This window comes from Schistocerca nitens, chromosome 6 (genome assembly GCF_023898315.1).
Source record: "Schistocerca nitens isolate TAMUIC-IGC-003100 chromosome 6, iqSchNite1.1, whole genome shotgun sequence".
NCBI classification, from domain to species: domain Eukaryota; kingdom Metazoa; phylum Arthropoda; class Insecta; order Orthoptera; family Acrididae; genus Schistocerca; species Schistocerca nitens.
The window spans coordinates 319,160,900-319,186,444 of NC_064619.1; the positions used below are offsets into that span (position 1 = coordinate 319,160,900).

A 25,545-nucleotide genomic window follows, 5' to 3' on the forward strand; every position below is an offset into this window, starting at 1 on the left:
AGTGAAATATGTGTGTATAACAGTCATCAACCAGAAGATAAAGTGCCTCTTTCAATACTTTTCGTCATATCACTGTTTTCTCCAATGAAGACAGCAAGCAGCAAGGAATACAGTATGGAAACCTAAATTACTTCACTGACATATTATTTATGGCTAGAAGGTAACTGGCCAAGAAATGCAATATTAATGAAAAAGGAAATGCTCTAAGTTACAACACTACACCGCCCACCATCACACTGTAGAAATACCATACTGCGCCATTGTCATATCACCTTGTCTGACAAACAAGAAAAGTTAAAAGCCATCTAACTTACTGTCCTCTGCACCTTCCCCCACCATCATCAAAAAGATACACAAATGCCACTAGGTGAATCTACTCTCATTCTGCTTTTGATTGTTTGACAGCACAGAAATACACCTGATAAGGAATTCAAAAACAGTTTTAGTCGTTCATTTGCCTTTCGAACAACACATTCTGTGTCGAAAAGATTTTTATTTGTAATTTTAACACCCTTAAATATTTTCTACAAGTATTCCAGTTTCGTATCAAAATATTTGTCAATGGTGTTCTTTTGGTCACGTTTCTGTAAGCTCTTGATGTAAAATCTGCACAATGACATTTGCAATGCAATGCCAGTAAAAAATGACATTGCCCCACAGCAAGCACTTAAAGCGGTCACTAGACTGTCAATATCTTTGCTTAATATTTCTGATTGTGTGTAGATTAAGCTGAGAGTCTGGGCAATAATACTGTATAGTTCGAGAACTTTTCAAATGTATTGCGCTACCTGAGAAATTGTCTTGTCTGCGGACAGTATTGACATTACCTAGCACTCACTCACATATTTTGTAGATTATTGTCTCTAAGCTTCTTTGAGTGAGCATTTGTGTTATCTAGTAGTAAGAGTTACAAACAAAACGAAATAACGTTCATATTACAGTGCATCAAAATGTGCAAATCATTGCTGACATGGGATGTTAAGGCAGGTGAAAATGAAACTGGAGAATTAAGAATTCTTTTCATGATTTATTATGCTCCATGTATTAAAAGCTGTAGCCCTCAGCTGTGAGAAAAAATCCTGTCTTAAAAATTCTTTAAGAAAAAAACCTACTAGCAATCCTTCCCACTAACGTTTCGAATGTTGGAGCACGAACACATCAGAAGTTCTGATGATCATGTACTTCATCCAGCTTCAGTTTGTTCCGTAGGTTCTTCTGAGTGAATTTTTAAGACTCGTTGTGCCACTTTTTCCTCCACCTTTTTTTCTGCTTGAAAGAAAATAGAGCAATTAGCTTACCTGCAGTGTATCCATCCTCCAAAATTTCGAATCACGCTTAAAGTCGCACTTTTTTAGAAATCTAAAAATAACAATAATATTGCACAATATTACTACACAGTAATATATACCGTCTAAGGATCGTTTGTTTCGACCGGCGAGGATGAAGAGTGGATGCATGTGCAAGTTTTCACTACTGTGGGTGCCCCTTAATCTCTGTGCATATCTTACATCCTTTCCCAAATAATATCTTTGCGGAGTCGTATTTGGTTCACAGTTTGCATATGTAGTTGATGGCGCCATTTTGGCGGTGTGTTTGTTGGTCGTTGTAAAGGAATTGTGAAACTCTTCGAAGATGGTATGTTGGGAAATATGCAAATAATGTTTCAAATTATAATTTGTATCCAAGCATAATCTATTTTTTAAAACTATGTATTGTATGTAGTGACGATTTATTTTCTGCAAATGCCGGGCGACGCGGTGCAACATGATTTCCATCCGCTAGGCTTTATTGTTGTGATATACAACTTTGGCAAAAAAACTTACGTTGTCGTCGTCTTCGTCAAGAATTTGGCTCAGACACCAAATGCACTACATAATTGTAGCAAAAGTCTGTGATTTATTAGGCTAACAGGGTTTAACCATGACAAATCAAACAAGTGCTGCAACATGACCCTCTTACATTTATTTGATATTAAGTATGCATGTAGTATTCGTAAATAGTAACTCAAAACAATTTTTTCCTCATTTTTCTGACAAAAGATTACGTAGTATTGTTTGCTAAATGTGTAAAAAAATATTTTTTGTTTGCGGTACGATATCGTTTTAATAACAGCTTCTGTTCTAAGCAAATGAGAATAATGAAATTAAGTTCATTTGTAAGCCATTTTAAAGTGGCTTCATGTGATAGACCCAATTAGCGGAAAGTATGTATTCATTTTCTATGAAAATATCATTAGGGTGAAGTGGGGTAAGTGTAACCACGTTTTGGTATAGTTCAACTTTGACACCAAATTGACAACTTGTTATTAAAGATATGATTTTGAAATTTCTCATGCTTAAAGTTTGACTTATTGACTTTTAAACAATATACATTTTGTTTTTGAAAGAAAAAATTATATGGTCAAATAATTGTTTTCAAAATTTTGTGTTGTGAGGCTACACTTGCCCCATGGTTCGGGGCAAGTGTAACCCCGCATTGTTGTACCCATACAGAGCATTGTAAAAGAGACTTGGGGTAAATGACCTGATTACCCAATTTTTACTGAATTTGAGGATTCTTAAATTATTAAAATATCTTAAATTTTACTCAAGATATGAACTTTTTTGCACACGCCTCTTTGTATATTATGAAAGACACAGAAAATGTTAGCTATACTAAAAAAATAAGTGTTATCCTAAACCATAAAACACTGAAATAGAACACATCATAGATGATTTATTTTTGTTTTAGGCCAGTAATTTATTAGTTTAAATTTTACAAAAGTAATATTGTTTTCTTTAGTAGGCTGTTTAACAAAAATAATAAAATATTTAGTCTCAAGAGAAAAGAAAAAATCACTTATTAAGTTCACTTTCTATTATTTTTCATGGAATTGAACTAAAGTTGTGGGCAATTCGTGTTTAATGTTAAACTGCCCTAATTCAACTTATTATATTCACACTTACGCCCTAACTATTATTTAGTCACTGAATGTTGTATGAATCAAATGTCACACCAAATGTCAGGTCTCCCTTGTGACCCAAAGTAGGCTCAGGTAGCACTGAAATGACGTCAGAGGAGGGAACTTGCGTCTCATCTCTTCTATCAGGCCAATAAAATGTGGTGCCATGTTTTGTCTTATTTTTGCATCTGAGGAAAATCACTTCTGGATCTCCTAAATCAATAATTTTGGTAACTTGGCCAATAAAATGAACTTTCTTACATTTTGTTGCAAAAGCTACCAGAACATAGTTTCCAACTGTAATTTTATCTTTGGCTTCAAAAAAGTTTGCCTCTTTTTCTTCTTCTTCACAGCTTATCATTTCTTTCCTGAGATCATCCTTTATCATCTTCATCACTACGTATTGAAGATAGGCCTCCTTCAGTTTCACTGTCTTCACTTGTTAATTCAACTTCCAGTCTCTTTCTTGTTGCCCGCATAAGCAATCAGGGATTTTTTTTTTTTTTCCACGACATTCTGAGATGCCATTTCGGATAAAGTAACAGCACTTTGTTTGGAAGATTTACTTTTCATTACCAAGCCCTTTTTTTATGCCGATAACGCTTTTTTGTTTTGCTTTCTCCTTATTATTCTTGTTTCCTTGAAAATCTCTTTCTTTATAGATGACATCTTGAAAAGTGATAACTTCAGCTCCTGGTGCAATCCTTTTCTTCTTTGTTTTACCAGTGAGACTACACTGTTGGACTGTTTCCAATAATAACCTTTCAAATGACAAGTCAGAAGTTCCAGAACATAATGAAACATTGGTTAGCTTGGGGATGGTTGAGCAAGAGCTCTGATACTGGGAAAACTACAGGGCTCAGTAGATGTAGGCCTATAAAATTCTGAAGGTTGTTCATCAGCTAGAAGCTTCCCAAAAATCTGAGTACTTTCTGTTAGAGACGTAGCTTCCACACAGTCTATGACTGCATTAGCGTGAGCTAGCAATGGACTTGTTTCTGCCAAAGATTCGGTATGAGCTACATATCTTTTATATGCCTCCGGATCATATTTAGTTCTATCAATTACTTCTCTACTGTAAGGGAATATTCCTGCTTTTTGAAAACCACTTTTCAACAATTCAGGTGGTGTTTCATTCCATACAGCAGTGAGGAGATTGGAAAAGTCACGTTTGCTAATTTTTACCCATTGATGATGTCTCTGGTGATGAGTTAACTTTTAGTCCCAAGAAGATTTCACACACAGGAAGGCCGGTTTAGTTGACCTAGTGTGATGGCAAAAACAGGGTTACGGCTTAAATAAATATGTCAGGTAAGTTTGTTTGGGGCAAGTGTAACCCCCCCCCCCCCCCCCGTTACACTTGCCCCAGCCAATTGGTTACACTTGCCCCACATGGGGAAAAGTTGGGGTAAGTGCAACCATGCCTGGCATATCAAGAGCTTTATCAGTAGAGTTAAACAAATCTCTTATTTGAAATTATCATGCAAAAGTTAGCTTGTAAACAAAAAATTGTGGGGTTATCTTTAAAACTGCAAAAATGACAGATCACCAAATTCTGAGCATGTCACTCTCTCGCAGAGTGAAAATGTAGACGTCAATTGAAGTCCAAAAATTAGTTACCAATTTATGCCAGATTTGACAACTTATGGTTAAATATAACAAAGAAAAGAGTAAATTAACATGTGTGATAGGTCAGAGGTAAAAATACAGCTTCTTTAAGGCACCATAAGCCGTGATTACACTAACCCCATGGTTACACTTAGCCCACTTCACCCTACTGAATTTACAACATTTTGATAAATTGCATTCTTAAAATTCTCGGAGATATATATTTGAAAGATACTGTTTACTTCTACAAATTCTGGAAGTTTCGTCTGGGGATGAACGTTGGTTTACTGTCAAAAGTAATTTTATGTTTAAGGTGGTGGTGTAAAACCTTTAAAACTTGATTTATTTTAAATAGTAGTCCTACATCTCATTAGTTATTTCATTGTACAGCCAAGTGTGAGCATCAATATAATATAGGTTAGAATAGATGAATAAAATATTTGCTTTAAGTGTGTTGGATTTTAAAAAAAATTGATACAGCAAAATACAAGAGATGTCACAAAAACCAGTTATTAGTTCTTGTTACAGATTTGAGTTGTATATAATTCATCATGCTTCTTGGCAGTTAATTGCTTGTACATCACCATTTCTCCATGGGATAATGTGTGTGTTCCTCATATAGCAGTTTGAGGCTTCAAGATTGCCTTTAGTTCCCAGTTATGTACGTGAAGAATGTCTGTATGACCATAGGAAATTAAAGACATGGACGGTCCCTCATGGATATAAGACATTAACTGTGATTTAATCCTTTACCTATTTTTTTCCAATTACCAGTGTCCATTATATTCACAAGTAACATCACTAGAAACAGACACAGAAGTTCAAAACATTTAAACATGACATTCCTTTGTGCCCAGTCAATTATCTGCCTTCCCAAAAGTATTGAAAAATAATCTTAAAGCAGCTGAGTTCTTGGAGATTTGTGATTTGGCTGAGAATTACACATTTGTTGTAAAAGATGATGATCTTTACCATTTGAGAAACACACAAACAATAATTAATCCCTTTGTAACTTACTTGAAGGATGGTGACACACCTGAGCACACAAGTCTTATCGTAACAGAATACCTCTCAGATGACACTGTTGCTGTGCACCTGTTGCGATCCTACATGATTCTTTCTGATCAAAATATTTAATTAAAAAAAGTAAAATATATTACTCTCCTGACAGAGGCAGCTCAGTATAAGACTAGAAAAAAATAAACCATCATGTGTTGTTCCATTTTGAAGCCCAGTGGCATTTTTCACCCTGCTCTCATGGTAAAGGAGTTAGCGATGGTATTGGTGGAACAGTTACATGACTGCGTGCCCAATCAGTGCCCATATACTGATCAAATCATGGCACGCGAACAATTGTGTTTGCCATTGATAATGTTGAGTGGATAAATTTCGAGTATATCACTATGGAAGATCGTGAAAATGAAGAATTGAAACTTTTAAGAGATTTGAGAAATGTTGCACAATTACAGGAACACAAAAGTCTTCATCTTAATTCCCCTAAGCAAGACCAGAATTATAAAGTGTAATTGAACAAGTGACAGCTGTTGTCAGTGACCCTGTATCATTGGATGATATTAAAGCATATATTGCTTGTGAAGACAGTGAACACTGATGGTTAGCCTGTGTAGTTAGAAAAAATTAGGTAAAAGATTAAATCACAGTTGCTTCCTACATCTAGAGGGACCGTCCATATCTTTCACCTTTTCCAGTTCTTTCTGTAAGCAGCAGGGAATTTTGAACACTGAAATTTCAACTAATTGAATATATACATTACCCCATGCGTAAAAGCTGATGTGCAACAAACTGACTGGCTAGAAGCATGACACAAACTGACTGGCTAGAAGCATGATAAACTGAACTGTTCTGGCTCATCTGATTTTGGGCCTATCTTTGGTATTCAGCTGTAGGGTGAAGGCTCTAGTTTTGGCCACTACCCCATTTATGGCCACCTTGATGTCAAAGGTTAATTTTTAAGCTTCTCTGGAATACCAGCCAGTTCTAACATAGATTATTATAAACTTAATTTTATTTAAATAGGCTTATTAAAATGTTTTTGGTATTTTTATATCAATATATACCTCATTGTTAGTATTGTTTTGGCATATCATACTAATTTACCTACGCTTATAAGATACAAAATATGCAATAGGCACTATTCAAATATGCAACATTCTTTTAACTCCATCTTTGTGCATTAGGTTGATAGGAAAATGAGTCAACCACAGAGTAAGCGGTTTCAGTATTCTCCCAGCAAAGTTAAAGATGCTCTAAAGGCTATTGATGAGGGAATGGAAGTTGCTACTGCAACTGCAAGCAAGTTGTACAAACTTCCAAGGGCAACATTAAGAAACAAAATTTCTGGTGTATTTCCACAAGAATCTATAGGGCACTGTGGTACACATTCTGTCTTAGAACATTTTGGACTGTTGTAGCATGGGATTTCCAGTTACTAAAGAAAATCTCTGTGCATCTGTGCAGAACCTTATTGAGAGTGCAGATATGGAAAGTTATAAGGCTACATTTACTAACAATTGACCTGGAAAAAAGTGGTATTATGTATTTCTTAAGAGACACAAGGTTCTGTCACAAAAACATGCAGAATATGTCAATAGGGCTAGAGGTTCTGTTACAGAAGAGAAAATAAGAATCTGGTTTCACGAAGTATCCAGCACTTTCAATGATATGGATGCGTTAAATCGCCCAAATAGAATTTTTAATATGGATGAAACTTCTTTCTTTCTGGCTCCTAAAGGGGAATTAATCATAGGTCCTCGTGGCCATCATGTACCTCTGACAAAGATAACGTTGCTACATTGTTTGCAGTGAATACTGCTGGAAAATTTGCTCCTCCCTTAACACTGTTCAAATATGCAAGGATTCCAGCATCATTGGTGAAAGCAGCTCCTCTAACTGGGGCATTGGAAAAACAGAAAATGGGTGGATGACAGGTGAAAGTTTTCTTGAGTATATTACCAATGTATTTGATCCGTACTGAAAGAAGGTGAAATTCCCCGGCCTGTAGTAATATTTGTAGATGGGCACTGCTCTCGTTTGACACTTCATTTGAGCAGATATTGTAGGGAAAATCGGATCATTCTAGTTGCTCTCCATGCCAATTCTACGCACATCTTGCAACCATTAGATGTAGCTGTCTTTGGACCTATGAAAAAAATGTGGAAGAAGATTGTTCAGAAATGGCGTTTTGAAAATAATGGCACTGAAATTTCAAAATCTGATGTACCTTCTGTTCTGTCACAAATTATTACAGAATCTAAAATGGTGGCAAATATTGTGCTGGTTTCAGGGCAACTGGTCTGTTTGCATTTAATGTGAACAATGTAGATTACAGCAAGATAGTTATTTGTAGTATACCAGCCTCAACCACAGTTCAGACAAATGAGAAGCTTCAGAGACATTTCATATATAGAAAAGCAGATTGATCCTGTCCTTCTAGATGAGTTCAGAGCAGCTGAGAGAAGGAATCATGAGTGGGCAGGAAATCAAGAAACATAATTATTTTTTCAAGTTCTGGAGAAAAATAGGTGATGAGGTTGAAATGCATGGTGCTAGTGCTAACACTGATGACATTCTGACAGATAGCATAGCGCCTCCCTCTGAAGATAATCCAACAGAGAATCTATCACAAAACACAGACAGACTTAATCCTTCATCCATTCAAAATGTTGATAATATTTATATATGTCTTCAACACATAGCAGCATTTTACAAAATTCAGATATTCCTTCAACACCCACCAACAGTCTTATTCCTGCAGATATATCAACAACCCCCCAGTAGTATTTTCATAATTCAGGTACTCTTAACATCCAACCATAGTCTATCTTCAGTGCGTATCCAAGTAACGCCACCAAAATCATTAGCAACAGTTTTTGAAAGTGTCATCACTTGGCCAGAACCCAAACAATAAGGCACAAAGAGAAAGAAAGAACACATGCCCACTGCTGTGACTAGTGACAAGTGGGTGGAATATCATGAACTGAAGGAAAAAGAGAAGCAGGAGAAGGAGCAGGAAAAAAAGGAAGAGAAACGCTATGGAGGAGTTAAAGTCCAAAGAGCAGCACTTGGCATTATCTCATGTAAAAAATGGGAAAACAAGAAACAGACAAGAGTTAAGTGATAGGCCAACAAGTTCTTCCGAGGAAGAAGAATGGACGGACAGTGGAAAAAGTTTAGATGGCTACGTAAGAGATGAAGTTGAAATACCAGAAAATGTGAAACTATCTTTGAGAATTTGAAAGTAGGGGACTTTATTTTGGTAAAATTTAGCTTAACAAGAAATATAGCGAGCTGCTGTTTTTAAGTACGTATGTGTAATTTTGAAAGTGCTTTCTGATTCTGAATATGAAATTCAGTGCCTAAAAAGTTCTAATGTTCAGAAAACTTGTTTCAAATACACTGAAAATGATGTTTCAACTATAACGGGTGAAGATATTATAGGGAAACTGCCACAACCAGTCTTGATGCCAGGAGGACATTCATTAAAAACAAAGTTTCCTGTTTCCATTGATACTCGTGAGAAATAAACTTGTCTGGCAGTTGATTTATGTAATTATTGGGACAATACTTTGCCTAATGATTATTATTATTTTTTTTTTTTTCCCCCAGTACCTTTGATGTATGTTTGTTGTCTTATATACTTGTATAAAGCACAAATTACTTTCTGGCACATTGATTGATAATTATTTTAGCCATAGTTTTATTATAATATGAAGTGGCCGTAAGTGGAGAAACAACTGGCCATGGGTAGGGTTAACATGGCCAAAACTGGAGACATGTGCCATTTCTTTTTCAGTATTTTTTTCTGCTTTTGTTATACAACTTAGAATATTTGTTTTTAGATGGTTGTAATGTGTAGACTTTGAAGCAATAGATACGATTTTTTGAAGTAATTTGTATACTTTCTTCCTATACTAAAAACGTGATGTATCTCAAATTGCCCTTAATGTTGCCATAACTGGCGTCTGGACCCTACAGATTTTTTTTATTTTTCCATGTTGTGCAGCTTGTTTTTTTTTAATTTGACACTGATAAATAATAAGTTATTTTATTTTGTTGGCCACGTGCAGTTATACAACACACAGCTGATGAGAAGTAGGTCTAATACTTAAAACAGATTAATTTTTAAAGCTGTTTCATTGCACGCTCTTACACTTCAAATTACTTTAGGTAGTGACCACATGCTCATTCAGAGTATAAACTCTCATTATGTGTAGAGGAAAAGAGTATCTTTGGCTTACATTTCTGGTTCCAAAATTCAATAATGTTTTCATAAAAATAGAATATTTGTTTTCAACTGATTATGTTTATCATTTGAAAACAAAGTTCCTTCCAGTGAACTCAATTTCATTATTGTAGCTTACTTAAAACACAAGTTGTGAACAAATCAATATTATTCCGCAAGGCAAAAAATTCGTTTCCTCACCCCACTCATCGCTCAGCAACCTTTTGTCAGAAAACGTGAAAAGATTCTCACATTACTGTATGTGAATGCTACAGTTGTGCTTCATTTCAAGTTAAATCCTATAGGGTAAGGTTGGAAATATTTTTAATTTGTTGATTTTACATGGAATGACCCAATAGTTAAGTTGAATGGTTACCCTGGTGGGTCCAGCAAACCGTATACTAAATGAATGAAATTTAGAAGAAAATTTTATAAATTTGGAGTTTTGTTGACATGAAATTTTGTTTTGTGTCCTTACTCATTGCTGGAAATGTATGTTATGTAACTTTTGTTATAGACGATCGGGAAAAATAATAAGATGCTTCAGCATATCAACTACAGGGTCAGAATTATATTGCAAGACTCCAGGACTTTTATTGGAACGTTCAAAGGTAAGTGGAGCTCTGCATACAGTCTGGTTGTGCTCGGCATCTGCATCCAGAAACATTGAAACCCACTTTGTAACGGCAAACTACATTTGAATGTAAAAGTGGAGGAAAGCTCCAACTTTGGCTATTGTGCCAATTGTGGCCACTTTGATGCAACTGCTGAATTTTGAAGTTTCTTTTGAATACCAACCAACTCAGTTGTAGCCTCTTACAAAAATTATTACAAGTGTTATTCAGTTGTGTTGAGAAGCATTTCTTTTTGTTTGGAGTCTCAATTTTGTGAAAAGATTTGTTGATGTGAAGTTTTGCTTTCTGTAACATACAGTCGTACTTTACTTGTTTAAACAGAACCTCAGAAGATACATAATTTTTTGAAAGATATGGCTAATTACTTCAATTTCTAAAAAGTTAAAATATAAGAACATATTGTTAGACTTCTGTGGCAATTAACAGACCAATATTTAGTACTGGTTCTCTGTTATGACCATGCATGTTGCTGAAAGAATGTGTGTATCCTTTTTTTGGTCACATTTATTAATAAATTAATGGCCACATAATAAATTGATATAAACATCTATAGTGCAGACTTGGCCTACGATATAACTAGGCTAAATTAAAGTTAAAAAAAAAATTGAAATGATCTTTATACCTACGTAGACATAATTTATATTGTCTGGGCATTTCTCAAAATTATTAATGCTCATAATATAATAAAATGTGCAATGGGAACTATAAAAATGTAACTTTTTTAACTCAAGGTATTTGTGCAATATTTATAGGAATATGAAGTCATCCAAAGGATAAGACTTCAGTATTCTCCCAGCAATGTTAAAGATGTGCTAAAGGCTATTGGGTAGGAAATGAAAGTTGGTATAACAAGCAAATTGCACTGTACCCCAATTACAACATTAAGAAATACAATTCTTGTGTATTTTAACAAGAATTCGCTGGGCACTTTGGCCCAGATTGTCCTAAGAAACAAAATTGAAAAAGGTTTATGGTCTGAGTTTCAACTCTTCCATCAGGTTTCCACTAGCTGAGGAGAATCTCTATGTATGTGCAGAAACTTACTGCTAGGACAGATTTGACAAGTTGTAAGACTGCATTTGCAAACAATCTATCTGGAAAAAAAATATTGTTCATTTCTTAAGAGACAGAGTTTTCCTCAAAACATGCTGAATTTGTTAATAGGACAAGAGCTTCTGATACAGGGGAGAAAATCAAAAATTTGTTTCAGAAAGTAGCTGAAACTCTTAAGGATGTGTTAAATGGTCCTGACAGTTTTTGGTGTGAATGAAACCTCTTTTTTACTTTGATACTCACAGGTCCTCGTGGCTGTAAAATTTTATTAATTTTTCTAACTCTGATAATGATGATGTAATATGTTTGCTGTGAATGCTGGTGGAATATTTGCACGTCCCGTAGCAAATAACTGTAAAGTACAAAATAATTCCAGCAGCATGAATGAAAATAGTCCTTCAAATTGACGCTTTGGAGAAACAGAAAATGGATGAATATCAGATGAAAGTTTCTTTCAGTACATAACAAATATATTTGTCCATTCTTGAAAAAAAAATCTTTGACCTATTATAATTTTTTTAGGTAAAGACTGCTCTCCTTTGACAGTTAATTTGAGCAGATATTGTCACGAAAACTAGAGCATGCTAGCTGCTCTTTATCCCCTTTCTACAAATCTTGAAACCACTAGATGTGGCAGTCTTTGGAGCAATCAAGAAAACGTGGAAGAAGTGTGTTCAGAAATGTTCATGACAATAAGAGCACTAAAATTTCAAAATCTAATGTACCTACTGTTTTCACAAATTGTTTCAGAACCCAAAGAGGTGGGAAATATGTGTAATGGTTTCTGTGTAAGTGACCCGTTTCCATTTAATGCAGAGATTATGGATAGTTGTTCGTATTACACTAGCCCCAACTGCAGAGATCTATCAAATGTGTCTTGTGTGTGTCGAAAAGCAAATTGATGCTTTTTTTCTGCACACTTCAGAGAATTAAGGTACTCGAATATCCAGTCTTTAATGAATATTCGATTGGTACCACCAATTTCACTAGCAACATTTTCTGAAAATGGTATGATATGGCAAGAACCCAAGCAAGGAGGCAGATATAGATAGAAAGAGTACACACCCATTCTTATGATTAGTGAAAAAAGTGTGTGTGTCATGAATTTAAGGAAAGAGAGAAATTGGAGGAGCAGCCTGAAAGGGGGGGGGGGGGGGGGGGAACAAAAGCTGTGAAGGAATCAGTCTAAAGAGGAGGAGCAGGTCAACAAGTTTTGAGGAAGGGTGGACAGACAATGGAAGCAGTTTAGAAACGTAGAACATGATGAAATGCACGTGAGAATTAGGAAGAATGGGTCGTAGTCAAGAAAAGAAGTAACTGGAGGCTTGACCATCGTGGAAAAATTTGATATTTACTGGGTGAATTCCCTATTGTGGAGTTCACTCAAAAATATTTTTTAAAACATTTATTGTGTATCATTTAGAAATTGTGGGCATTTTCGTTTGTCTGGAAGTATTTTTTGCATTCGCAAGCATCTGTGTTTTTATTATTCAGTGATAGGTTGCCCTAGGCCTTTCAAACAAAAAGCATTTTGTTCAGCACACTCTGGCCTACAAATTGAAACCATTATCGCTTAGCTGTATGTATTCCTTAAATCATAAGGGTGGTAAACACCACAAAAAATTTATCCCAGAGGGGCATGAACAATAATTTACATATTTCAAACTTATCCACTTGTAACATTTTAGTTTTATTGGTAATATGTTTCATACAATGGCTCAATCCAAATGAAGTGGTCCAATACAAATTAAGTTGGTTTCTTGACTATTTTTAAATATTTTAATTTTTTATATGTGATTACCCTATAATTGAGAAGTTCAAAACAGTTTCTAAAAAATTTTACCTTTCACCTTTACTGAATGGTGGCCATTTTAGTTTGTAAGCGTGCAACGATGTTTCACTTTAGAGATGTTTGCAAAAATATTACTATCTCTGCACTAAGTTAAATTGTTTGTTTGTTGTTGTTGTTGTTGTCTTTAGTCCTGAGACTTGTTTGATGCAGCTCTCCATGCTACTCTATCCTGTGCAAGCTTCTTCATGTCCCAGTACCTACTGCAACGTACATCCTTCTGAATCTGCTTAGTGTATTCATCTCTTGGTCTCCCTCCACGATTTTTACCCTCCACGCTGCCCTCCAATGCTAAATTTGTGATCCCTTGATGCCTCAAAACATGTCCTACCAACCGATCCCTTCTTCTGGTCAAGTTGTGCCACAAACTTCTCTTCTCCCCAATCCTATTCAATACTTCCTCATTAGTTATGTGATCTATCCATCTAATCTTCAGCATTCTTCTGTAGCACCACATTTCGAAAGCTTCTATTCTCTTCTTGTCCAAACTATTTATCGCACATGTTTCACTTCCATACATGGCTACACTCCATACAAATACTTTCAGAAACGACTTCCTGACACTTAAATGTATACTCGATGTTAACAAATTTCTCTTCTTCAGAAACGCTTTCCTTGCCATTGCCAGTCTACATTTTATATCCTCTCTACTTCGACCATCATCAGTTACTTTGCTCCCCAAATAGCAAAACTCCTTTACTACTTTAAGTGTCTCATTTCCTAATCTAATTCCCTCAGCATCACCCGACTTAATTCGAATACATTCCATTATCCTCGTTTTGCTTTTGCTGATGTTCATCTTATATCCTCCTCTCAAGACGCTATCCATTCCATTCAACTGCTCTTCCAAGTCCTTTGCTGTCTCGGACAGAATTACAATGTCACCGGCGAACCTCAAAGTTATTATTTCTTCTCCATGGATTTTAATACCTACTCCGAATTTTTCTTTTGTATCCTTTACTGCTCGCTCAATATACAGATTGAATAACATTGGGGAGAGGCTACAACCCTGTCTTACTCCCTTCCCAACAACTGCTTCCCTTTCGTGTCCCTCGACTCATATAACTGCCATCTGGTTTCTGTACAAATTGTAAATAGCCTTTCGCTCCCTGTATTTTACCCCTGCCACCTTTAGAAATTGAAAGAGAGCATTCCAGTCAACGTTGTCAAAAGCTTGCCTTTCCTTAATCTTTCTTCTAAGATAAGTCGTAATGTCAGTATTGCCTCACGTGTTTCAGTATTTCTACGGAATCCAAACTGATCTTCCCCGAGATCGGCTTCAACTAGTTTTTCCATTCGTCTGTAAAGAATTCGTGTTAGTATTTTGCGGCTGTGGTTTATTAAAGTGACTGTTCGGTAATTTTCACATCTGTCAACACCTGCTTTCTTTGGGATTGGAATTATTATATTCTTCTTGAAGTCTGGCGAGGGTATTTCGCCTGTTTCATACATCTTGCTCACCAGATGGTAGAGTTTGGTCGGGACTGGCTCTCCCAAGGCCGTCAGTAGTTCCAATGGAATGTTGTCTAATCCGGGGGCCTTGTTTCGACTCAGATCTTTCAGTGCTCTGTCAAACTCTTCACGCAGTATCGTATCTCCCATTTCATCTTCATCTACATCCTCTTCCATTTCCATAATATTGTCCTCAAGTACATCGCCCTTGTATAGACCCTCTATATACTCCTTCCACCTTTCTGCTTTCACTTCTTTGCTTAGAACTGGGTTTCCATCTGAGCTCTTGATGTTCATACAAGTGGTTCTCTTTTCTCCAAAGGTCTCTTTAATTTTCCTGTTGCCAGTATCTATCTTACCCCTAGTGAGATAAGCCTCTACATCCTTACATTTGTCCTCTAGCCATCCCTGCACTTTTGCACTTCCTGTCGATCTCATTTTTGAGACATTTGTATTCCTTTTTGCCTGCTTCATGTACTGCATTTTTATATTTTCTCCTTTCATCAATTCAATATTTCTTCTGTTACCCAAGGATTTCTGTTAGCCCTCGTCTTTTTACCTACTTGATCCTCTGCTGCCTTCACTACAGCATCCCTCAAAGCTACCCATGCTTCATCTACTGTATTTCTTTCCCCCATTCCTGTCAATTGTTCCCTTATGCTCTCCCTGAAACTCTCTACAACCTCTGGTTTAGTCAGTTTATCCAAGTCCCATCTCCTTAAATTCCCACCTTTTTGCAGTTTCTTCAGTTTTAATCTACAGTTCATAACCAATAGATTGTTGTCAGAGTCAACATCTGCCCCTGGGAATCTCTTATAATTTAAAACCTGGTTCCTAAATCTCTGACTTGCCATTATATAATCTTTCTGAAACCTGTCAGTATCTCCAGGATTCTTCCATGTATACAAGCTTCTTTTATGATTCTTGAACCAAGTATTAGCTATGATTAAGTTATGCTCTGTGCAAAATTCTACCAGGTGGCTTCCTCTTTCATTTCTTACCCCCAATCCATATTCACCTACTACGTTTCCTTCTCTCCCTTTTCCTACTACCGAATTCCAGTCACCCATGACTATTAAATTTTCGTCACCCTTCACTATCTGAATAATTTCTTTTATTTCATCATACATTTCTTCAATTTCTTTGTCATCTGCAGAGCTAGTTGGCATATAAACTTGTACTACTGCGGTAGGTGTGGTCTTTGTATCTATCTTGGCCACAATAATGCGTTCACTGTGCTGTTTGTAGTAGCTTAGCCGTGCTCCTATTTTCCTATTCATTATTAAACCTACTCCTGACTTACCCCTATTTTATTTTGTGTTTATAACCCTGTAGTCACCTGACCAGAAGTCTTGCTCCTCCTGCCACCGAACTTCACTAATTCCCACTATATCTAACTTTAACCTATCCATTTCCCTTTTTAAATTTTCTAACCTACCTGCCTGATTAAGGGATCTGACATTCCACACTCTGATCCGTAGAACACCAGTTTTCTTTCTCCTGAAAACGACATCCTCTTGAGTAGTCCCCGCCCGGAGATCCGAATGGGGGACTATTTTACCTCCGGAATATTTTACCCAAGAGGACGCCATCATCAGTTAATCAGTTAATCATACAGTAAAGCTGCATGCCCTCGGGAAAAATTACGACCGTAGTTGCCCCTTGCTTTCAGCCGTTCGCAGTACCAGCACAGCAAGGCCGTTTTGGTTATTGTTACAAGGCCAGATCAGTCAATCATCCAGACTGTTGCCCTTGCAACTACTGAAAAGGCTGCTGCCCCTCTTCAGGAACCACAGGTTGGTCTGGCCTCTCAACAGATACCCCTCCGTTGTGGTTGCACCTACGGTACGGCTATCTGTATCGCTGAGGCACGCAAGCCTCCCCACCGACAACGTCCATGGTTCATGGGGGTAAGTTACAACATTGCAGTTAGCATGATTGTTTTTAGATAAGTGTCCTCTACTACATTGTTTATTACACAAAATACCCGAAATTCAAAAATGACCTCCAAAGTTTGGTATCCAAATTTTCAAAAACCCACTTTTTAGGCCCAAAAATAACAAACAGGGAGTGATTTATGACGGTCTATTTCTTCCTGTAGTTAGATATCATACACTACTAGTCTGATACAGAGCAAGAACACTTAAAAAAGTTTCCTTAATTGTTATGAATTTTTGAAATTTGAAAATTTTCATTTTTTGTAAAGTTTTTGTTTGGTTATCTGAAGTGGGACTGAATATAAAAATATGATTTTTGCACAGTTTGTACTCCTATATGCTGATGGCAACGTACTGTATAAATTTCGACTTTGGTATCTCACTGTGAACAAAGATACGAATTTTTGAAAATGAGGAGATAATCCACATTACTCTACAACTGATCTTATGGCTGTTGCCTATTCATGTGTGATATTGGCAGGATATAATCAATTATTATTGAAGTAAGGTAGTGAATTATATACAAAAAGTGAAAACATCACTGAAATTAACAATTATATTATTTTGGCATACTTAAAATAAATATTTTCAATTAACATCCTTTGAGATGTTAACTTCCTAAACCTGGTGGCGAATGTTAAGAACACTTCTTTCTTCAGGCAGCTTCTGTGATATAGAATAAGATCTCCCAGTTGCTGTGGTAAGTTCAAGCCCCGAAAGTTTCCTTAAAAAAAATTTTCATTGGTATCCAAACTTTGTCACTAGTAGAATTCTTGACTGATGGTCTTGGTCCAGCAGGGTGGTAAAAATGCCCAAAAAAATCATTGTTTTCCAAACGTATTCTTTCAGCCTCTGCAAGCCACCACTGTTCATCATACACACATGCCACTATGTCATTCAACATCAAAAACAGAGATGTAATTTTACTGGCACAATGATCCTCATAAATTTCGGTTTCTGATGTTACATAACATCAAACTAAGTTTTCTGCAATGCCAAGGAATTTGTGAAAATGGCTTGTTCCTTTTTTTGCTATACAGTTTTCAAATCTAGTTTGAAGTGTTTTCATATGCAGAACCACTTCTTCTTTCTTGATCAGAAAATAGGTAATGTCATTAATATTATCCTTGCAAAAGACATACATATCATGTACTGTGAGAATTTGCTCTGTTTTTGGTCTTAGTAGGCTGGCTTTACTTCAAGTTTTGTTGTACCTCCTACTCCATCACATGCATTTTTACCATGGCAAGATAGGGAAAAAAAAATGCCATTCAGCCTCCAACTCAAAGTCTACTTTGTGGTTGCACAGATTTGAAAAATTCTTTTTGTTCTTATACTATCACTTCCATCTGAAAAGTATATCAGCTTCTCAAACTAGGGAAAATTTTCTTTTATGTAATATATTACATACTTTTGAAACACATGTACAGCCAAAGTGTTGTGCTCCACGTAGTCACTTAGAATGCAAATCGAAGAACTGAAAACTTCTTCTTTCTCGTTTTTAAAGTAGGGAATAAGTGGGTGCACTGATGCCTGGCCATTGACCCAGTGGTACCCTTGTATTGCATCCTGAATCATAAATGTAACATTTTCTGCAAAATCAGATAGCACTTTGCATTCAGTTACATGAAGTTGTACATTTTTGTTCTTCAAAAACTTACTCTGGGTTTTAGAAACATAGCAGTGACTTTTGTGTTTCTGTAAGTTATCAGTTAAAGATGCCAAGTACTCTTCTTGAGATTTAACCACTGTTATCATTTCTGCCCTGTCAGTTGTGACTCACTGTTTGAAGGTAATACTGTCTTGCATTTCCTCATCATACACATGAAACAATTCAGTAATGTTTTCTTTACCAGAGCATTTATTACACAAACGCATCATGCAGTCATAACTGTTGTCACAGACCACCGAGTTATACACCCGCAATCATCAGTTTGACATTTTGATGATATAAACAAACACACACGGAGTGTGTCCCTGAGGATCCAGCCAAAATACACCAGTTATGGTGGAGGTCACAAAATTTTGACCTTCCAATTTTGCATTCAGGATGAGTATTTTTGAAAGCTACATAAAGTTCATTTAAATTTGACAGTGCTAGTCGTTTCTGCTTTGTTACTTGAACTCCATGTATAACAACTCTTTTGCTGTCTTTGCAACCTGGGCACATTCTACTGTTATCATCTTCGAAAACTGCTGGATCTTTTTGTTTCTTCACTTGTACCTTTTCCTTTCTTCTTTCCTAAAACTGGAAGAATGCCTTGCTCTTTCACTAATTTTCGGTTTAGTTTAACCAAACGATGAGAAACATTAGAATTCATGAGCTATTTTTCTCCTGACCATGAGTAAGGGAGCAAACTTAAAATTTTAACATTTTCCTATTTAGATGTCACTGAACATTTAATTTTTAATTTCTCTATTAAGCTCAAATATTCAGTGTCAGATGATGCTGGTGGTAGGTTTTCTTCTTCTTTAGAAATAATGTTGGTATCTGTATTATTAAAGCAAGATTCCAAGTCGCTTCTAATTTTGTCTGAAATTTGTTTTACCTTATTTTCAATAGTTGCTTTTCTTTTCCTGCTACTTAATTTTATTATTTTCAAAGCAGGAGATATGCCCAACTTAGAACAAGTAAAATCCAATATGTTAACAGCTTCCACATTACAAATATAAATGTCATTAACAAGGTTACATGATTCTGGTTCCGGATTCACAACAGATATTTTTGAGTAACAATTTGGGAACAGGGAATTTCCTGGAATGACATTACATTTCACTTGGGAAGCTGTTTCACATAACAAGGACAAATGTTTAAGTTTTATTTCCCCCAAACCTTTTTTGTCTAACTTCATCAAACTCATTGACATTTTTCAAGTTTTTTGAAACTGTTTCGTGACACACTTCACTTGGTATCTCTCCAACAGTGCTCTGTTCATCCATGTTATTGCATTCCAGTTAATCTCTCAAAATTAATTACAAATTACACACAGAACAAAGCACATAACACATTCTACACTCTCGATAAAGTATGTACATTCACTCTGACAGAGGTTTCAGAACAGACCGACTACAACAATGCCTCACCCAGCAATAATGTACTTCTTTATTGACAATAAACCTAAACGTAAATGGGCATTTTTATTACCAAAGAACAAAAGCGAAAGCTCCTGTTGTTTAATATTGCATTATTTAAAATAAATAAACTAAATGAACATTAGGTGATTGTGTTAACTAAATATATGTTACAATTAAATTTTATTACAATGAAACAATAAGCCATTTAAATAGGCAACAGCCATAAGATCAGTTGTAGAGTAATGTGAATTATTTCGTCATTTTCAAAAATTCATATCTTTGTTCACGGTCAGGTATCAATGTTGAAATTTTTACGGTGCATTGCTATCATGTAGGTGTACAAACTGTGCAAAAAACATTTTTATATTCAGTCCCCCCCTGAAACTTAACAAAAATATGAAAATTTTCAAATTTCAAAAATTCATAAAAGTTTAAGGAAACATCTGTAAGTGTTCTTGCTGTATATGAGATTAGAAGTGTATGATATCTAACTAGAGGAAAAAAATACACACTCATGAATCACTCCTTGTTTGTTATTTTTGAGCCTAAAAAGTGGACTTTTGAAAATTTGGATATCAGACTTTAGAGGTCATTTTCACTAGTTATTTTTGAATTTAGGGTGTTTTGTTTAACAGGCAATGTTGTAGAGAACACTTTTCTGAAAACAATAATGTCAATTGCAATGTTTTAACTTAACCCAGTGCAGGGATATTCAACTGTCTCCAGGCTGAAAAATAAAAATGGCCGCCATCCAGTAAAGGTGCAAGATAAATTATTTTAAAAAATCTGTTTTGAACTTCTCAAATATAGGGCCATCACGTATAAAAAAATTAAAATATTTAAAAATGGTCAAGCAACCATCACTCGACCACTTCATATGGATTGACCCCAATAGATTTGTAAAAATTCACGTAAACAAAAAAAAAATATTAACATTAAATGTTACGACTGCAGCTAACCATTGCCCCATTATGGTATAAAATTCCAGTAGTTGGTGGTTCAACTTTGGTTTAACTTCCTTTCAATTTTCTTGGTATTTCTTGTGAAACAGTTCTTGCCAACTCTCAGGCACAATGGTACATAGCGTGCTAAATGCATCCACACTGTTTTCACTGGAGGTTTTCGTGGGCTGCAGACTGCACACCTTCTGGATGATGATTTAATGGACTGATGTTTACTGCTTTCGAGGTGAATACTTCCCCCTGCATGTTGCTTGTGTGCCTTGATCTGAGATGGCAAATTTTATCTGTTTACAGATGATAAAGCAGTAGTCACTGAAATTTTTTTCGGAGCAAACGTACTTTTGTACAACTTTTAATGAAAGTCCGAATTTGAGAACTGCTACATTTCAGTCTCCTTGTGCACAGTGAACACATTTTTTACACAGCAGTCTAAAAGTGGAAGTACAGTATCATCCACTATTTCTTGCTCTTCGTTCCTGTAGCGTAGTCTTTTTGACTTGAGTCAATCAAAATTATCTACATAGCTCATACTGGAATTGCAATCTTTCTTTTGTATGGATATCTCTCATGCACCACCCAGCTGCAGAGAAGGCCACCTGGCAGTATAGCCATTGCCACGAGTCCCGATGCCCCAGGGTGACGGGCATCTACTCCTTGGCATACGTGTGGAGTTAATGGCACAGGCATCAGCACAGTGATCCCTGTGTTATCAAGGAGCTACAACCAACAGGGCAAGTAATATTGGTTATTGTTCAGTCTTTCATCCTACAGCTTACTATGGACACATTTTATGGTGTGTGACATGTAGAAATCATATTCATTGCCCTCTTATCTTTAGTCCATCAGTGCTTATTCTGTAATCGAATTACCCTTTCTCAAGTTCCTTTTCCTCTTTGAGTTTTGGCATGTCTGTAAAGACCCTTTGAAGTTACGGAAGTTACCGGTATCAAATATTAACAGTTCAGCAATCTTGGAAAATGCCAAGGTTATTCGGGCTTGTTTGTATAATCTGAAGACGACAGGGGCAAGGTTATTCAAGCTTGTTTGTAGAATCTGAAGACGACAGTTTGATGCTGAAAATATAGAATACAAACAGTGTGTGACAAGACAGAATGGAAATGGTGACGATCACAAAACTATGAGAAAGTGTTGGTAGCAAACCATGAAGATCTGAAAACGTGTCATGTTATTGCCAAAGCTCAAGGTAAATTTATGAAAGACAAAGACAAAAAGCAAACCTTGGCAGTTGATGAGCCCTTAGTTCTTGTTGACTTACACGGTTCCTCGTCTGTACCAGGACTAACAGGGTGACTCTTGCCTCCACGAAACCCCTTTTCTTTGTGGAATACGTTGATGACAAGTTTGAAGTTGAGTTCTTAACCAGGAAGATATCTGGCTCCCTCCTTGTAAAGACAATTTCGGCCAGTCACTCAGCCTTCCTCCCAACCATTTAGGATACATCACAGTGAAATCACTCCTCACAAGTCCCTCAGTACGACACAGAGTATAATTTTCCATAGGGACCTTCTCCACCAGTCAGATGATGAACTTGGGACTAATCTGGAATGATGTGTTCATTTCATCTAGTGTGCCCAGAGAGGCCCTAAAGACCATCATGTACACACTGCTGCTTTCGTTCTGGCATTTGAGAGAGTACTCTGCCCACCTCCATGTTTTGCTTCCATTCCCTCAAGTTCGGCCACATGCCTTTGCGATGCAGTGCCACTCCAATTTGTGGTGGTCGGCCACCCTCTCAATGTGGGCAGCCCTTGCACCATACCACTAACTATGTAAACTGGTCTCCATTCACCCTCTCACCAGTGTCCAATATATACAAAGGAAAAAAGAATTCAGGAAATAAAGATTCTTGACTGTCTCAGGTGCTTTGAAGTCCGCAAGAATTTTGACAGGTTCACCCTGTGCATCTCTCCTCTACCTTTGCCTCAGTTACGTCTTTCTCTCCTCCCCCTCCTCTTCCTTACCCCCATCCTGCCTCTCTTCCCTTTCCTACCCCCTGCAGCTCCAATCCCCCCCCCCCCCCCCTGCCTTGTAACACCTCCCTCTGGTGTTCTTGAAATATGAAATCTGCAACCTCAGGTGACCTATGCTCGATGGTCCCCCAATGCTGCTCGCTCACTGTTCAATCCCGACATTGCCGCCCCTTATTCTGTTATTGCTAATGCCTCCTCCCTCCCTCCTAGGGTGAAGAAGTGGCTGCACAAGTCAAAGGACGAGAAGGCAACGTCCCCTCCTCCTCATCCCGAATCAGTCACTTTCCCCCTGCGGGTCAGGGGATTAGAATGGGCCTGAGGTATTCCTGTCTGTTGTAAGAGGCGACTAAAATAAGTCTCACATATTTTGGCCTTTACGTGATGGTCCCCTGTAGGGTTTGACCTCCATTTTGCAAAATTTTCCCAAAGAGCGAGCCAGTTGGGGAAGGGCGCTTCACATGGCGCATAGTGTCCATCATGCACTGAGACCTCTTGAATCTCCCTCAATGTGGACCTGCACTGCGGCTCATTCTCCAGTTGTTAGGTGAGATCACCCTCCTAGGTGCGTTTTCCTCCATCCTCTGTGCAGTATCGCTTTCTGCGCTGTCGACAATAATGGACTTCATTTGCGCCTGATATCCAGCACGGTGGCCAATCTGTTGTAGTGGAGCCACCATGTACCCTGTTGGTTGTAGCTCCTTGATAACACAGGGATCACTGTGCTGATGTCTGTGCCATTAACTCCACACGTATGCCAAGGAGTAGATGCCCGTCACCCTGGGGCATCGGGACTCGTGGCAATGGCTATACTGCCTGGTGGCCTTCTCTGCAGCTGGGTGGTGCATGAGAGATATCCATACAAAAGACCCCCTAAGACCAAGGCAATTGTAGTGGCACCCACACCATTGTTCCCTACCTTTGTGTCTGAGCGTAAGATGAGAATTCTGGCGTCCACTGAGGACCTAGATCTCGTCAAACCATCAGAAAATGGATATAGCCTGTTCAGGAAATAAGTCCGTAGCAGCAGGTGATCCTGAGGCGTAGACTGCCTCATTGAGTGTTTCATGCCTTCCCAGTCTCACGATCACATCATCCTCCATTGGAATTGCAGTGGTTTTTTCAACCATGTGGCTGAGTTACGGCAACTGTTCAGCTTTACGCCTGCTTTCTGCATTGCCATCCAGGAAACCTGGCTCCTGGCAATGTGGACCCCTGCCATTTGCAGCTACAGGGGATATTACAAGAACCATAGCGAATATAATAGTGTGTCTGGTGGAGATTGCATTTATGTCCTGAACTCTGTATGTAGGGAACCTGTGCCCCTTCAAATTCTTCTTGAAGCTGTGACTGTCAGTACATGGACGACGCATGAAATAACTGCATGCAACGTATATCTCCCTCCAGGTGGTGCAATACCCCTGAACGTATTGGCTGCACTGATTGATCAACTCCCTAAACCTTTCCTACTTTGGGAGATTTTATAGCCCATGCATACTGGCCGTGGCAGAGATGTCGAAAATTTACTGTCCGAACTTGACCCCTGCCTCGTGAATACTGGGGCCGCTACACATTTCAGTGTGGCGCATGGTAGTTACTCTGCCATTGATTTATCAGTTTGCAGCCCAGGACTTCTCCCATCTATCCACTGAAGAGCACATGATGACCTGTGTGGTAGTGACCATTTCCACAGCTTTCTGTTACTCCCCTGCCGTCATGTCCATGGACGCCTACCCAAATGGGCTTCAAACAAGGCAGACTGGGTAGCCTTCACGTCTGCTGTCACCGTTGAATCTCCCTCACATGCTACCATTGATGTTTTGATTGAGCAGGTCACTACAACGATAAATTCTGCAGCGGGAAACACAAGCCCTTGTTCTCTAGGGTGCCCCCTGTGAAAGATGGTCCCTTGGTGGTAGCCGAAAGTTGCTGAGTCAATTACAGAGCATCGACGAGCTCTACAGCGACATAAGTGGCAGCCTTCCATAGAGCACCTAATAGCCTTTAAGCGGCTGCGTGCCTGCGTTCGCATGTTTATAAACGATGAAAACGGTTGTGTTGCCAGAGGTATGTGTTGACCATTGGGTGTCATAACGTCTCTTTCCCAAGTCTGGACGAACATCTGATGTCTTTTTGGCTACCAGACCCCAACAGGTGGCCCTGGCATTAACATCAGTGGCGTGCTCACTACTGACGTAAATGCGATTGCCAAGCACGCTGCTGAGCACTATGCTCAAGTCTCTGCGTCAGAGAACTGCCCCAACCTTTCACATCCTAAAACGGTGGATGGAAAGGAAAGTCCTCATGTTCATGACACGCCACAGTGAAACCTATAACGCCGCATTTACAGAGCGGGAGCTGCTCAGCGCCCTTGCACATTGCCCCGACACATCTCATGGGCCGGATCAGATCCACAGTCAGATGATTAAACATATCTCGTCTGACTAAAACCGATATCTCCTCGTCATCTTCAACTGGATGTGGTGCGATGGTGTCTTTCCATCCCAATTGTGGGAGAGCACCATCATTTCGATGCTAAAACCTGGTAATAATCCGCATGATGTGTATAGCTATCGGTCCATCAACCTCACCAACATTCTCAGTAAGCTGGGACTGGTTTTCGACATCCGATTGACTTCGCTATCTCACCTTCGTCAGCTTAAGCGGGAGTGCTGGCAGCACGTCAATGATGTCTGCTGCCTGAGCAACACCAACTGGGGTGCAGATCACTCTACGCCACTGCAGCTCTACAGAACCCTTATTCAATTTCGCCTTGAGTATGGGAGTCGGGTTTACGGGTTGT

At 37.9% G+C, this 25,545-nt stretch overlaps 1 protein-coding gene across 1 annotated transcript in view; it reads left to right on the forward strand.

Moving 5' to 3' along the window:
• The first annotated feature begins 1,520 nt into the window (after window positions 1–1,520).
• Window positions 1,521–25,545, forward strand: part of LOC126262938 (small nuclear ribonucleoprotein-associated protein B-like) — a 36,305-nt gene continuing 12,280 nt past the window's right edge. Inside the window, exons 1-2 of the mRNA XM_049959873.1 lie at window positions 1,521–1,635; window positions 10,309–10,402. Coding sequence (XP_049815830.1) covers window positions 1,633–1,635; window positions 10,309–10,402 — 97 coding nt within the window. The 5' untranslated portion in view covers window positions 1,521–1,632. The remainder of the gene's footprint in view (window positions 1,636–10,308; window positions 10,403–25,545) is intronic.